This window comes from Terrapene carolina, unplaced genomic scaffold, assembly GCF_002925995.2.
Source record: "Terrapene carolina triunguis isolate 2854851 unplaced genomic scaffold, T_m_triunguis-2.0 Scaffold66, whole genome shotgun sequence".
NCBI lineage: Eukaryota > Metazoa > Chordata > Testudines > Emydidae > Terrapene > Terrapene triunguis.
Window position 1 is genome coordinate 56,452,815 of NW_020664417.1, and position 15,429 is coordinate 56,468,243.

Genomic DNA, 15,429 nt, shown 5'->3' on the forward strand with positions numbered 1-15,429 from the left:
TCACAGGCCACAGACTTTCACCTACTCATTCTTGTAATAGACTTCTGGCTCAGTTACTGAAGTCCTCAAATCTTGATTTAAAGACTTGATGTTACAGAGAATCCACGGTTTCCTCTAGTTCAAACCAGCAAGTGACAGTAAGTTTGTAAAATACTTTGTGATCCTTCTGGATGAAAAGCACAATATAAATATAAGTTAGTGTACTTCATTCCTTTTTTGCTCTATCTAGTAATACAGATAAAGAAGTGTTATTTACTCCTCACAACACAAGAACTAGGGGTCACCAAATGAAATTAATAGGCAGCCGGTTTAAAACAAGCAAAAGGAAGTATTTCTTCACACAATACACAGTCAACCTGTAGAACTCTTTGCCAGAGGATGTTGTCAAGGCAAAGACTATAACAGGGTTCAAAAAAGAACTAGATAAATTCATGGAGGATAGGTCCATCAATGGCTCTTAGCTAGGATGGGCAGAGATGGTGTCCCTAGCCTCTGTTTTCTAGAAGCTGGGAATGAGCGACAGGGAATGGATCAGATGATGATTACCTATTCTGTTCATTCCCTCTGGGGCTCCTGGCATTGGCCACTGTTGGAAGACAGGATACTGGGCTAGATGGACCTTTGTTCTGACCCGTATGGCTGTTCTTATGTACAATGCAATGTTATAACAGCGTGTAATACTGCCTCTTAGAACACTGGACACATTTATCATTCTTTCAGTACAAGGATTTTTCCTGCAGTCTGACCTGTATTTGATTTTTCTTTAATTTCCATATGTGCCCACATTCCTGATATCTCTGCTGGCCTGAAAATTATATGGGTTGATATAAAAGAGAAAAACAAATTTGATTTATGTTTTAATATGGTTTTGGTTGAGAACTTGTCCAGATTTTAAGTGGTATTGCCACTGAAATCTAAGAAAGCCTCTCATAATATTTTTTTGCACTAGTATATTGTGCTCATCAATCCTTCAAGACACATAGAAAAAAACTTAAAAACATGGATAACAATAATTTGGCCTTCCATTCTTAGCAAATCCATACGTATAGTAAATAAATATTGAGATTTTCATAGCAATTGATGTCTTGTTCATATTTCATCTTATTCAAGATGTCTCACTTATTAACTGGGTTTAATGGTTTGCAGGCACTGTCAGTCATGCACATGAATAACTTGACTCATAGTGTGAGTAATCCCATTGAAGTCAGTGGACCTTGGACTATGTGAGGCAAGGAGGCAAATGAACTGTAGAATCCATACAACTGGTAGGAAAATGATTCTCTCCCTCCCAAAAACTTTCAACAAAAATGTGAACTCTTCACATGCATAAATGTTTCCCTTGGAAACTTTCTGGGTTTTCATCAAAAAGACCAAAATTCTTTTGGCAAAAAATTCTGTTTAAACTAAAAGCCATTTTCTATCAAGTAAGTGTCAACGAAAGTCTTTCACCTACCTGGAAGAACCAAGAGAACTTCACAGAGATTTATTTGCCTTCAGAATTTAGGAATTATCAGATAGTGCCTCTCAGCTGTTGGGTTAATTAATAAAGAAAGAGGTAGTCTCTAAGATATGCAGCACTCAATTCATAAAGGCTTTATATAGATCTAAAATAACACCTTTAACTGCCTTCAGAAACAAACTGGAAGCCAGTGCAATTTCTGGTGCCCCAATATAATACTCCCGGTGTTTCATTGTATCATGGATTGATTTTGCTGTGTTTAAACAAATAATCCAATTGCTTTTATATTGGGCCGATATAATATGATATGTAAATTGTCAATAATATGTTTTTCATGTTGTTGTTTCAACACTTAGGCAGTCATGTCAAAGCAGAAGTAAAGTGTCCCTTCTCTGTAGCAAAAAAGGTAAGAGAAAAACATATAATTCCTGGAACAACATATGAAGAGCATTTTATTTGGACTCTTAAGCATGTGTCTTTGATATGTTGAAATATACTTTCTCAAAAACAAATCTTTAATGTGTATTTCCCTTTGAAATCTGATATACTTTTGTTCACCTATTAGTTTCCCTTTTTTTTTTCACTACATCCAATGTTATCAGCTTTCCCCCCCTTTTGATGATGAGATTGTCCATTGTATTGGACTAAGGCTGGCTCCTGCCCCCACAAAATTAATTGGGAGTCTTACAGTTAATTTCAAAGGGAGCAGGCTTAGTCCATAATTGGTATGATGATATAGTTACAAGTACTGCGTGTTCTATAGTGCTTCTTAGGAAGACTCTCTCAGGCTTCTGTGGAAATTTGCCTGAATAAAGACATGAAGATTTGGTCCATAGAATCTAATGAGAAAGGGTCAGACTGAGATATTAGTGAGTCTGGAGTAAGTTCACTGACTTTATTGGATTTACTCTGGACTGACTGAAAACAGAATCTGGCCCAGAAATTATAGCACTAACTGTTTGCACTGGTAGCATCATCTTTCCAATGTCTTGCAAATGGAACCAGAACCAAAGGATGACTTCCTGGTTTGCCCTAATCTTGTCAATATCCGTTTTAATTATACTAAACTTTTGTTGCTGTTGGGAACATCTTTTGCTACCACTATATAGTAAGTAAGCTCCTGATGTGGTATGTGATCCATTTGTAGCTGTGACTGTCAAGGGGATAGGGAAATTTAAAGGAGAAAACTCCAGATTAAATCTAAATGCACAGTGGATTGTGCAAGTTTAAGTGGTTTGAAAATACAGCAATTCTTCAGATGGATGTCAGGTTCTACAAAACGGAAAAGCTTTCTTGAAGAACATTTTGAATAAATATATTAGCCTGATGAGACAGATTAATCATAAAGCATGACCTAGATCCAGGAAACTACTCAAAGTTTACTATTACCAGAAAAGTCATCTGGTAGGACTCTGTAAGGTTGTTTTCCTCTTACATGTAGTACATATAGAGGACTTTAAAGCAACACAAAAGTCCTTGTCCCCAGAAATTATTTGAGGGAACGTGCTAAGAATTTAATAGTTACAAATCAACATTGTACTAATTTATTTCTTCATCACTAAATTCCAACATATATGCAAAAACAGGATATCCTCTCCTGGGGAAGGATTCCAGAAACTGATACTATGTCAGCCAATTCTCTAAATTGGGCAGTAATAAAACAAGAGATTTATAATAGCCTGTCACATTGCAATCCCAGAATTAAAAAGGAGAACTAAAAGAACATATTTTTAAAAGGTGTATAGCTGACCAGTAAGTTGATAGAAAACTTCTTGTCAGTGAAATTTATAACAATATGCTACAGTTTCCAAGGGAAGTGGTGGATATTTAAAACTAGAATGGACAGAGCACTAAAATAGGCATTGTAAAAAAATAAATCAGCACTGGCAAGCTATGTATGAGCAAATAGCTATTTTCCATTGGAAATTTCCATGAGTAAAGAAAGTAGTATCTATCCTGCAGCTAGATGCACATCCCACGCTTGGGCTTCTGGGCCTGGGCACAGGCTTGACAATGTGCTACTCCAGTGCCAGTTCTGGTGTGTAGGCCAGGGTAGCAGCAACATGCTGGTGATTGACAGGTGATTCACTGGTATACAAATAACCCCCCTGCCCAAGGCTAGGTCGGTAGCTCTACTTCTCAGAGAAAGCCAAACTCTTCCAACTTAGTCTGGCTTTTTTTTTTTCTCCCCCATTTGTCTTATTTGGGACCTAAATAGGTCAAATTAATCTCTGGGCTCAGTCCACTGAAGTGAAAGGAGGGATGAATTTGGCTCATTGTATATGGAATTCAAACACAGTGAGTTGAGTTTTTATAAATTCTTCCCATAAGTGCAACACAATTTCATAAGTTTATAATTTCATTCCGTATAGAGAAACCCCCTTGCAATACTTTTTTTCAGAGCAGATTTCGAGAACATTCTGTGCACATTGAATTTTGTGGCAGTAAATAACACACTGTATCATACATTTCTTGCTAGATTGTGGCCGTCGCCCTGCAGCTCGCATGAGCAAGAGGATCCTTGGCGGCAGGACTAGTCGTCCAGGACGGTGGCCGTGGCAGTGCTCTCTGCAGAGTGAACCAAGTGGGCACATATGTGGCTGTGTTTTGATTGCAAACAAATGGGTTTTGACGGTAGCACACTGCTTTGAGGGGTGAGCAGAGCTGAGACAGTTTTACTGTTGACCTACAAATGGCTAGTTAGACAAATAACTTCCACGTAAAAATATATGAAAAAAAAAATCAGCAGGTGATCTTGTCAAAACAACAAATCTCTTTTTAGAGACTAAAGAGACAATGAATATTATTAAATGATTTCAGCTGAGGGTTTGACTAGTTTTAATATTCACTTTGATACCTAAAGATGATGAAGGCTTTGACTTTTAGCTAGGAAATTCATAAAAAACTATCCCTTTCTTTTGTGATATTTTACTAATGTGTCACATATAACTATAGATTAATAAATCATCTCACTGAGAGCCAGAATAAAAATAACACAAGAATACGGGGACAGTGATAGCTGTCGAAGACATCATTGCAAAAGTTGTTTCCTACCAGCAGCCAACTATAGTTAACTGTCTCCACTGACTAGGTTTACTGGTTTATGCATCAGTATCAACCTGTGCATGTGATTTCACACAATGTGCCTTCAGAGATTCCTTCTGAGGTTGTAGAATAATATATCTGATGCAGTGCAAAATTAGGTGTCATTCTTGGATCATGTCTGAATGCCCTTTTATGGGCAAGTACAAACAACTTGCTAACAGCTTACTCAGTTTTCACTTGTAGACCCTTGCATACTTGCTACAGAAGCACGCGTTGCAAGGTGGGGTGCATATTTGGAAGAGATGATGATTTAGGATTTATGGTCCCTTACTTAGCAAAAGGAAAGCATCCAGCTCTCTGAAGCTCACACCTTGTGCTACATAATTTTGCAAAATCTCAGAGTACATATCCTTTTAGTTCACTTTGACAGCTCTAGCAGGCTAACAGCAGAGTGGCTGAACAAACACATATAGGAATGCCCATATTGGGTCAGACCGTAGCAGCCAGTACTTCCTCTGTTAGTGGTCAGTACCAGCTGCAAGAGGAAAATGCAAGAAACCCCATAGTGGACAGTTATAGAACAACTTGCCCCCAGAGGAACCTTCCTCCTGTGTAGTTAGAAGTTGGTTTATGATCTTAAATGTGAATGTTTGTATCCCTTCCAAATCCAGTAAGTAGCCAGAGGTCAAAATTTCTATGATGCATTTGAAATAATGTCTTGGTCAGAAGAATTTGCTGCTTTTAAAGACAGTTCACATAAAGGGTACAGAAAAGAAGACACAAGAGCTGAAGTTGTCATCCTAGCCCTCCACTGGTTTGGACTGAATAGACAGTCAAGGAACTTTCACTGCAGCTGTGGAAAAGAACAGATCTCTTGAAGTAGGGACACCTCCTTCATCCTGACCTGAACCATCTAGTTAACAGCCTGCACATCAGAAGAGAAATGTAGTTCAGCAGGAATTCTCTGTCGCCTCATTGATACATTTTGGTATCTAGGCAGAACTTAACCAGAAAATTTCAATCATTGATGTGGTCAAGTTTCATTTCTGGTACGAAGGGAAACAGTAAGCTCCCTCTGTACAGTGCCCAACACAATGCCACCTTGGCCTCTAATTAATGCAATTAATAATCCCAAAGTTCTGGCGATCTTAGCTTCATTAGAGTTTCTGCTGGATGGCTGGTCAAAATCCTGCAACCAAGCACCATGAAAAGTTGGTATCAGTGCTAGTGGCATTCTTTATACAGATGTATCTGACTCTACAACTTAAGTATCATTAGGCATCAAGATTGATCAGCCTGGCCAGACTAGACAAACCTGTGGTTGGCCTTTCTTGTTTTGTTCCAAGCTTCCACACTTCTTTGAAAGGATGCAGCATACATGTGCAGTCCTAGAGATCTAAAGACATCTCGGGGATACACACACCAGGCATATCCTGTTCTTCTCATTTACTCTAAATGCCAGGGTCTGAGGGCTTCATAGTTGCTATGGGCAAGATGTTAAAATCCTGAGCCAGTTGTTGTGCTAGCCATCTGGGAAACCATGGATGGAGGGCATCAAGGCTGCCCTTTACATGGGTCCTAGTGGCACTGTGGAAAGAAAGCATCTCATTTACACAGTAGGTTTCCATTCCTCTGTAGCGACATCCTTTATTAGAAAGTTGCTGCTGGATTGGTTCCTAAACAAATTACAAAGCTGTGCTTTTATATAGAGGGAAATTCTATTTCTGCCTATTCTGCTGTAACAGTAATTAAAATTCCTCTTTCCACTTCTCCCATTTCTGTGATTCACTGCTTGCTAGTCCCCATTGCAGATGAATGAGGAAAGAAGCTATGCAGCACAATGAGAAATTTCTTACCTGATACATTTTTTTTCTGTTAGTAGCTTCTCTTCTCATACAACCCACTCTGGAAGACCAGAATGTAACTTCTAACTTACAGTAAATTGATTTTTTTTCCATTAAAGGGAGACAAACACTAGTCAACAGAATTTCCTCTTAATGCTGTTTATCGGTTGCTGGACTCTTTCTATAGTTTTGGAAGAACTTCTTTGGTAAGCTGAGTTGAAGGGCGGGGCTTCTTCCTAGAGCCCTCAGCAACAATATTGCACCATTTAGAACTTGACAGTTGAGAGGTATTACCCGTTAATGATGAGTGAGGAAAGAAGCTGCTTGGGGAAGTTTTCTTTCTAGAGCACTTAGACTTTTTGAAGTCGTTCATTTGTCCCTGGATAGATCTATATATTGCATCAGTGTATACCTAGAATGTTTCCTTTAAAAGAACACTCTGTGTCCCAGAATGGATCCCAAATGCCGGCCATTTGAAATTGCTGGGATGAAAAGGTTTGTAAATTTCTACACCGATATCTTGTTTGAATCTGTCACTGTGAAATTACAAGAAATAGGTTATGCTCACTCTTCTGACCCTATAGTGGCACCAAACTATAAATGCGAGGTCTTATGTTGTTAAATCGTTTTAAAAGTATACTTTCATAAATTGGAGGGCCCCGTCTGTTTCCTTATCTGTTTGACATTATGATGTTATATTGTGGATTAAGATGGTCTCTGGAAAATTATTTTAAATTGTGCAAAAAAAAAAAAAAAAAAAAAGGGGGCAATTAAAGAGGAATTTTAAAGTGATCTTAACAGATAATATATTTTTATCCTGAGACTTATTAGTTAGAGGCATTTTGGCAAAGACAGTCAGCCAGCATGCAGTGACTATGTGTATACAAGTGTTACAGCCACTCGCAGAGAGCATTACAGCAAACGTGCTTTCAGATACTCATAGACAATAGCGATGAGACTTCATAAAGCATCTAGTCCATGTTCTTGCCATTGCTAGTGTTTCCTCATTGTGTACCCTAGGGTTTTGTCGAGTCTATTTTGCAATAAATCCCATGAAAACGCCTAAGATCAATTTAAACTTTAAAGGTTTCTTTTCTGTTGGAGAATATATTCATGTTTTGACTTTTCATTGCCCATGGCTCTGCATTTTCAAAATCCTTCCTTGCTTTGTTCCCACAAGACACAGTAAGACATAAATATGCCTTGTGGTTTGTCATCATACAGAAAGCCATGGTCTTGTCATGGGGACAAAAAAAGATAGAGTCTGAAATGTCAGCAATGGCATGTTACATTATTTTAATAAAAAAAATTATGCAATCAGAAAACCACAATGCTGAGAAAGAGCTGTACTTTTGCATTTTCAAAGCTTCTTTCTGCCGCAGTCTCTATAAAGGCAGTCAAGCTTTACAAAACCATGTTCAACCAGCTATATAAATACTGAATGCTTCCTTTTTTTTTTAAAGCCACAGGGAAGTCAGAGAACCTGTGACTTCCCACTAGCTCTCATCATGTGATTTAATACTCTTAGCCTCTAATACAGCCCACATTTTAACGTGGCAGTTCGCATGCAGCTCCACTGATGTTGGTTCAGTCCTCTCGACACTATTACTTCCCCTTCCTCAACTGCAAAAATCCACAAATTTCAGTAATGATGGCTACAATTTTTAAAAAATACAATCATGGAAACGTAGTCTTAGGCAGTCATGCCTAAATGTCAAATTGACATGTGATCTTCAACCTTCGGTTGCTGACACTTGACATCTTGGGGCCCAACACCTAAGGCTGGAGCGACCAAACTTTCATAATTTCCACATAGAGCAAAGTGATGTGATGATTTTTTTGGTACTAGCTGGTGGCTGAATACAAGGACAGCTCTCTCGTAAGAGCTGCAAAGTTAAATTCAGAGTTGCTTGAGTAGCACATAGAAATCAATTGCTTAGTGACAAAGCAAGACAGAGGCAAAAGACTACATTAGTGGATTTCCAGGCCCTGCCCTAATTATACTGAGCATCTTGACGGCAATAGAAATTGAGGGCACTTGGCACGTTACAGGAGCCTGGAAGGACCAGCCTCCATCAAAGTTAAAATATATACAGCCTCTTCTTAAAAATAATAGGAGACCTCAGGGATGGGGCACAGCAATTTGATCTAAGTTATGTTCTAATGTGGTGCTTCATGTTCAAAACAGTGAGGAAAGAGTGAATTCATGAATGTTTGAGCACTGAGGCCTAGATTCACATGGGGGACTTAGGCATAAGTTTTTACTCGTGGGTATGTGCAAATCCAGCCATGGCCACCCGGGGGGGGGAGGGGGGGGCAAGTGGGGCAATTTGCCCTAGGCCCCACAGGGGCCCCCACGAGAATATAGTATTCTCTAGTATTGCAACTTTTTTTTATGGAAGGGGCCCCCAAAATTGCTTTGCCCCAGGCCCCCTGATTCTAGCTAAGGCGCAGTGGAATTCACAAAACTTGACGTTCTGCAGGCTCACTCTCCTGAAGTCCCCTGGTGAATCTAGCCCTGTATTCCTTGGGTGGAAAATTTGAAGGAAAGAAAGTATTATATTGTGGTTTTGGTAAGATCTTAATTTTTAGTGTAACCTCTTAAAGTAATATTTCTGTTAGTTATATAGTACCACTTGTGCGTTCAGTGCATTGCAGAAAGGTATCCAGAAGTCCTCAATTATACAACTGTGTATAAAAGAACTATAGGAGAAAATTTACATTTCCCCCCCTCTCTTATAAAGGAGAGAAAATGCTGCAGTCTGGAAAGTGGTGTTTGGTATAAACAATCTGGATCATCCATCAATCTTCATGCAGACCCGACTGGTGAAGACTATTATCTTGCATCCACGCTATAACAGAGCAGTAGTTGACTATGATATCAGCATTGTAGAACTAAATGAAGATATCAACGAGACAAGTTATGTAAGGCCAGTCTGCTTACCCAGCAGGGAGCAGTTGGTTGAGCCAGATACCTACTGCTACATCACAGGCTGGGGACACATGGGCAACAAAAGTAAGATGAATGCTTTCCAGACTCTTTAGAGCAATCTAACCGCCTACTAACCAGATCAACTACTTGGCTCCAATTGCAAACCACTGTGTCTTCCTCTAGTTATATACTTGTGCCTTATTAGGCCACTTGTACATAATCTGTATGTATTCACAAAAGGCAATACCTGTGGCTAGAGCTTAGCTTGTCAAAATCAGGAGCCTAAAGTTAGGCTGTTAAATACATATTCCAGCAGCTACATACATGATGTGATTTTTAAGAGTACTGCCCATCCAGGAGCTTCTACTGAGGAAATAACCTGAAAATCCTGGCTATGCAGATGCTCCCCGACTTGCGCAAGCGTTCCGTTCCAGAATGCCTTGCGTAACTCGGAAACGTATACCCGACCATTACGCAAAAAAACCCTCTTATTTCAAGTTTACGGAACTTTTTCCGTAAGTGCGGATTTGCGTAAGTCGGGTTTGCGTAACCTGGGGAGGCGTCTGTAGTCTGTTACTTGATTAAGCTGCATTTGAAGCTATATTGAGAGAGTGTCAAATGATCAGAGGGTGATAATGTTGTTAGCTGTGTGCAAAGCTTCAGGCTCAAATCTTGGCTTGTTGCTTGACTAACCAAGATTTTTTTTTTTTTTTTAACCAAAACTCTCTATAGCATGGTGTGGCCTTGTGCCACTATTTACCCCACCTCCCACCTAATCCCCGGGTGCCTGTTTTCTGCCCAGAAAGGTTTTTGTTAATTGTAAGGGCCAGGGTCCCATGACACAGAGCATAGGGGAAATGTTGTGGCTGCCCTGGCTCTTAAGTACCAGTGATGTGGAAATATTTCTCTTTTTTTATTTATTGTAATCATTAGCAGGGGAAGGAGGTAAGCCCTGAACTCTGGAGAATAGGAACAATGACTTAAATGCCACTGACTGGTGTAGTCTGCTAACAAACAACAAATCCATTCTTTCTGCATACACCTAGTCTAAAGGTAGCAGACCTAATGATGCAGTGATGATCTTTCATACCATTGGACAATGGCAAAACGTTGTTTTGTTGTTTTTTTTGCTGGCCAGAGCTGTCATGTTGTCAATGATGTCACTTTCAAAGTTACAGGTTACTAAGCACCATAAAACAAAGGTGTTCATCTTGATTGCATAGTGGTTAGTACTTTGTACTCTAGGTTTAACAGTTTTCCTTCACCTTTGAGTTTCGGCAGAGATTTACAGCAGGGAACAAGCCTGCATTGGCCCCTTCGGAAAAGGATGAATGGTGTGATAGGTCTTGCTCTCCTCTGATATGCACTCTGAGGCTCATCTACACAGGCATTTAGTTCATGGCAAGTCTAGCTCGCCACACACTAAGTGGCTGTGTGGATCATGCTGCTATGCACTAAATGTTTCCTAGTGCACTTTCAGCAGCTCCTGAGCACTAGAGAACTTTTAGTGTGTAGGAGAAGGGTGCACACAGCCCATGTGTGCAGGCTAGAGTCACACCCCTGCTTGCCATGAACTAAGCCCTCACGTAGACGCCCCCAGAGTAACGCCATCAGCTTTGATGGGTTTATTATACCAAGTATGAGGGTGACAGTGTTGTTGTGGACATGGCTTTTGAGCTCCAAGTATATGCTCCCTAATTATGCCTTCTTCCCAACCCCCATTCTCAAAAATCCCATAACATGTCTTTTAAAGGCTCCCTTCCCAGTCTGTCAACTTGGTCTGATTTAGCGGGAGGCACAATATAAAATGCTTACCCACTCTGGAATAGAAGGTGGGCCAATCTCCACCTGTATTCCACTGTCCTGTGAGCTTGAGAAATGTGAATCCTTACTTGTGGGAGTATATGAAACTACCCCCACGCCCCACGCCTTCCATGGTGGTCTGTACTGGTGGGGATGGGGGAAAGAAGCTTTTCTTCTTATATTAAATACATGGTTAAAGCTAATTTTATTATCATTACTATTTTTAAGTTTAGCCTATTATAGTAGAAAAGAATGTTGCAATCTCAGCTAGCAATGAATATAAGTATTTCTATACATTACAGTGCATACTTTAATACAGATTTTTTTTCAGTGCCTTTTAAACTTCAAGAAGGAGAAGTTCGTATTATTTCCCTAGAACAATGCCAGTCATACTTTGACATGAAGACCATCACCAGCAGGATGTTATGTGCAGGGTATGAGTCTGGAACTGTGGACTCTTGCATGGTAGGCCTTTTTCTGAGTAGAAACATGAAGCAGATTTTTTAAAATAAAAGTCTAAGCACCTATGGTATTTCAATAGGCACTAGAGGTTAGTTCTGATACAGAGATAACATTAATTTTCATAGTGCTTATTTAGAAATGGACTCAAACATTTTGACCCATTATTTATTTCTATTGGTACACTCAACTTTGAAATGGATTATGATTGTCTGCAAGTTTGTCACAGAGTCCGTGACCGCCGAAGTGGCTGGTGCGCCTGGCCCCTGCCCCAGTTGCATCAGCAGAGTTTAGGTATGGTAGGAGGTGGGAGGCAGGCAGGCTCTGGGAAGCAGCAACATGCCCCTCACTCAGCTCCTAGGCAGAGGTGTGACTAAGCAGTTCTGCATGCTGCCTCCACCTGCAGGCATTGCCCCTACAGATCTCATTGGCTGCGGTTCCTGGCCAATGGGAGCTGCGAAGCCAGCACACTGGGCAGAGTCAGCGTGTGGAGCTGCCTGGCCACACCTCCACCTAGGAGCTGAGTGAGGGGGATGTCTCTGCTTCTGGCGAGGCGTGGAGCTAGGTCGGGAGCCTGCCAGCCCCACCATTTCCCCCCAGGCACACAGCCACCCCATGCCCCTCCCCCAGTACAGGTCCTGGGTTGCACGCTGGCACCTGCCTCCCCGGGCCACCCCTTCCCAGATTGAGTCAGGGCTACATAGTAGAAGTCATGGACAGGTCACGGGCCATGAATTTTTGTTTAGTCAGTAAAAGTCATGGACAAGTCATGGGCAGTAAACTAAAACATATGATCTACTGTTTAAAGCCTCTAAATAGTAGTGTGTGTTAAGTAGTAGGCTGATTTTTTTTTCTTTAGTTGGTGTGAATATTTATTTTTTTGTATGAACATACCAGCCAACCAAACCTTATTGACATTGTTTCAAAATATTAGAGGTCCAGTTTGTATGTTGTTGTATAGATAAGCTGAAACCTATTTTTACAGCTGCATTAATCATGAAAAGCAGATTTAATAGAAACTCAGATATAGCTTGAGCCATAATGGCATTGGCTGTAACATCCACAGGTTGTGTTTTTCCCTCTCCCATTACAGGGCGACAGTGGAGGACCTCTCGTTTGTGAGCAGCCTGCAGGACGCTGGACATTGTTTGGTTTAACCTCATGGGGCTCCGTCTGCTTTTCCAAAGTTTTGGGACCTGGAGTTTATAGCAACGTGTCACACTTCATTGAATGGATTGAAAGACAAATATACATTCACACCTTTCTACTAAACTAATACCAGAAGGGTAGTGTTGTGCTGACATACAAGAGGCAAAGATCAATGGCCTTTGAACATTGAAGATTGTGCAATCAAGAAACTTAAGAGGAAGTTACAAGCTCTGTGTTGTTGATGGGGAGGTATGGAAAATGCAGCATAAATAAATTGATTAAACTCTCTGCCCCTGGAGATACGTTGGGGCAGAACACTATTTTTGTAATCCTTTTGACTTTTCCTTTAGCTCTATTGTGTGCATTCCAAGCACAACACAAGGCTTAAAGGAAGAATCAGCCAATCTTCTGCCTTTCAGACATTTAAAATAAGCTGTAGCACAGACTTAGTAAAAACTATAAAAGTTTTGGGAAAAATAAACAGTAGCACACAGAGTTTTAGCCCACAATTCTTGCAGTGAAGAATAAAATCACTACATTCTCAAAGATGACACTGAGGTCTATATTAAAATTAGCCCTTCTGCTACCTCGAGTTTGCTCCCATGTTAGCATAGCAGGGCCTTGTCAAAAATACAACCAGCATGGGAGAATGTGTAGTTCTTTGAGACAACTGATAAGTGGAAGTTTTAGATACTGTCACACTACAATTAAGTCACATAGTTCAGACTACTGTTAAGTGAAAGATTTACCTCTAAAATTCAGTACCTTCTGTTTTGATTAACCTAATGTAACCTGTACCAGATAGTGTCCTATAGAAATAGTCACTGTATTCATAAAAGTAGTTTAAAAGTCCAAAACACTATTAATATTTAAGTCACTGTTGCATTGCAGTTTCACCTAGTGACATGACAGTATGTTTCATTGTATATTATGGGCTTAGGGGATGGCAAAATAACTCTCCCCGACCTCTAAATAATACAGCTGTGTCCAAATTTCTCTAGTTCAGGGCTGCATCTAACTCATGCACGATAAAATAGATTGTCGACATCCTAATCTCAAATGCAAAAAGGTGTGGAAATTACAACTTCCAGTAGCCCAGGCTCCATCTTTCTCCGTAGGACCAGGTCCTCAGCTGGTGTAATCTGGTATAGCTCAGTTAAAGTCAAAGGAACCATATTGATATAAACCATCTGAAGCTCTGGCCCTTAATAGAGTGGAGCTGGGTTCTGAAATACAGGATTTTTAGGAAGTTTTGTTTTCAGTATTAGGAAAAAAATTGAAAAGATGCTGTCATAAAATGAACAGCCTCTCCTGCCGTCTCTGTTCACCAAAAGATGTACTTAAAGTTGGCTTTGATTTTATTGTAAAGCACTGGACCACTTAAAGCCATTCTATGTATATGTAAGCACTGCCAAGAAATAATATTTAAGGTAATTTCTTATTTTCTCATTGATTACTTGGGCCTCAGCCTACCACCAGTTTTCTAGCAGAACTCCCCAGTAAAATAAATGATTTCTGCTTAAAAGCCGGTGGCACCATATAGCCTATTGAATATAATCACCTTTGTTAGGAAAGGATGCATCCCAAGTGGCATTAGAAAGGAGTAGTAGTTTTTTTTTCCAAATAATTTCTGCCACAACATTCCATGTAAAGATGATATTTGTAATTTTATAAATGTATTTTTATACTGCTTTCCCCCCCTCTATATGTGCACATAATAGTGTATGTAGGTTTTAAAGAGTCAAACTTACTCCCTCCTTCCAATGTATTAGTCCTTTCCTGTGTATTGTCATTTTTCTGACAATCAGAATTATCTAACAATTGTATCCCCATTTTAAGGTGATAAAAACACATTTGTTGTTTCACTTCTATCACAGCTACAGCTCCACCTGGAATTAACATTGCACCAACTAGGCAGATGTGTTTATTTCTACCCCTATTAAACAAATATGTACAACAATTTTCCAATAATTTCTGTGATCTAAAATAAACATGTTTTTATTCTGGCCAGAGACTCAGTTCAAATGGAAGGAGTTAGAGGCAAGGCTATACCTCTACTCTCTTGTGATTGTGTGTTTCAAATAGCCCTGAAACCATATTGGCATACATGTGCCAAGCTGCTTACTGTACCACTGCTAGCCTCTTCTTAGCACAGTATCAGTCTGTTCAGGTTCTGTCTCTACAACTTACCCATATTTCTCATGGGTGTTACCAATAAAGAATATTAATAGGAAGATGAAGAAGTGTGACTGCTTACAAATATTTTGGATTAAATTACATTTTTGTAGTGGGAAATTTAAAAAAACCTACTAAGCCATATAACCTTCTCTGAATATCTTTAGATCAGTATTTCTCCAATGACATTATTTCAAAATGATTAGCATTGGTATGGACAAACAATAGGCAGAGTCTCAGCACTATGTAAATGTGCAGAGAGCAAAATATCAGTTGTAATGTAACTAGAACTAGACAGAAAGATTACATGAAGCCTTCCATCCCCTGTATGTTACAGTTGTACTTTCACAATGACTTTGAATCAACTTATATGACAGCCTGAGGCTGTTAGTGCATTTTTACTGAAAATGATTATTTTCCACTTTGTAGAAGAACACAAAGTTAAAGTTAATGCTTCAGTGTAACTAACCTTTCAACTTCACACTAATGTCTAAGACACATACATCATAGATGGAGTGAGAACATCTGACTAGCAAATCGGCCTCATTAACACCCTCTGTGTT

The 15,429-nt window shown here is 39.7% G+C and overlaps 1 protein-coding gene across 1 annotated transcript in view; it reads left to right on the forward strand.

Moving 5' to 3' along the window:
- The window catches only part of CORIN (corin, serine peptidase), a 279,991-nt gene extending 264,791 nt beyond the window's left edge, over nt 1-15,200 (forward strand). The window contains exons 19-23 of the mRNA XM_029910685.1: nt 1,816-1,865; nt 3,939-4,113; nt 9,093-9,364; nt 11,415-11,548; nt 12,636-15,200. Coding sequence (XP_029766545.1) covers nt 1,816-1,865; nt 3,939-4,113; nt 9,093-9,364; nt 11,415-11,548; nt 12,636-12,818 — 814 coding nt within the window. The 3' untranslated portion in view covers nt 12,819-15,200. The remainder of the gene's footprint in view (nt 1-1,815; nt 1,866-3,938; nt 4,114-9,092; nt 9,365-11,414; nt 11,549-12,635) is intronic.
- Nucleotides 15,201-15,429: the final 229 nt, after the last annotated feature.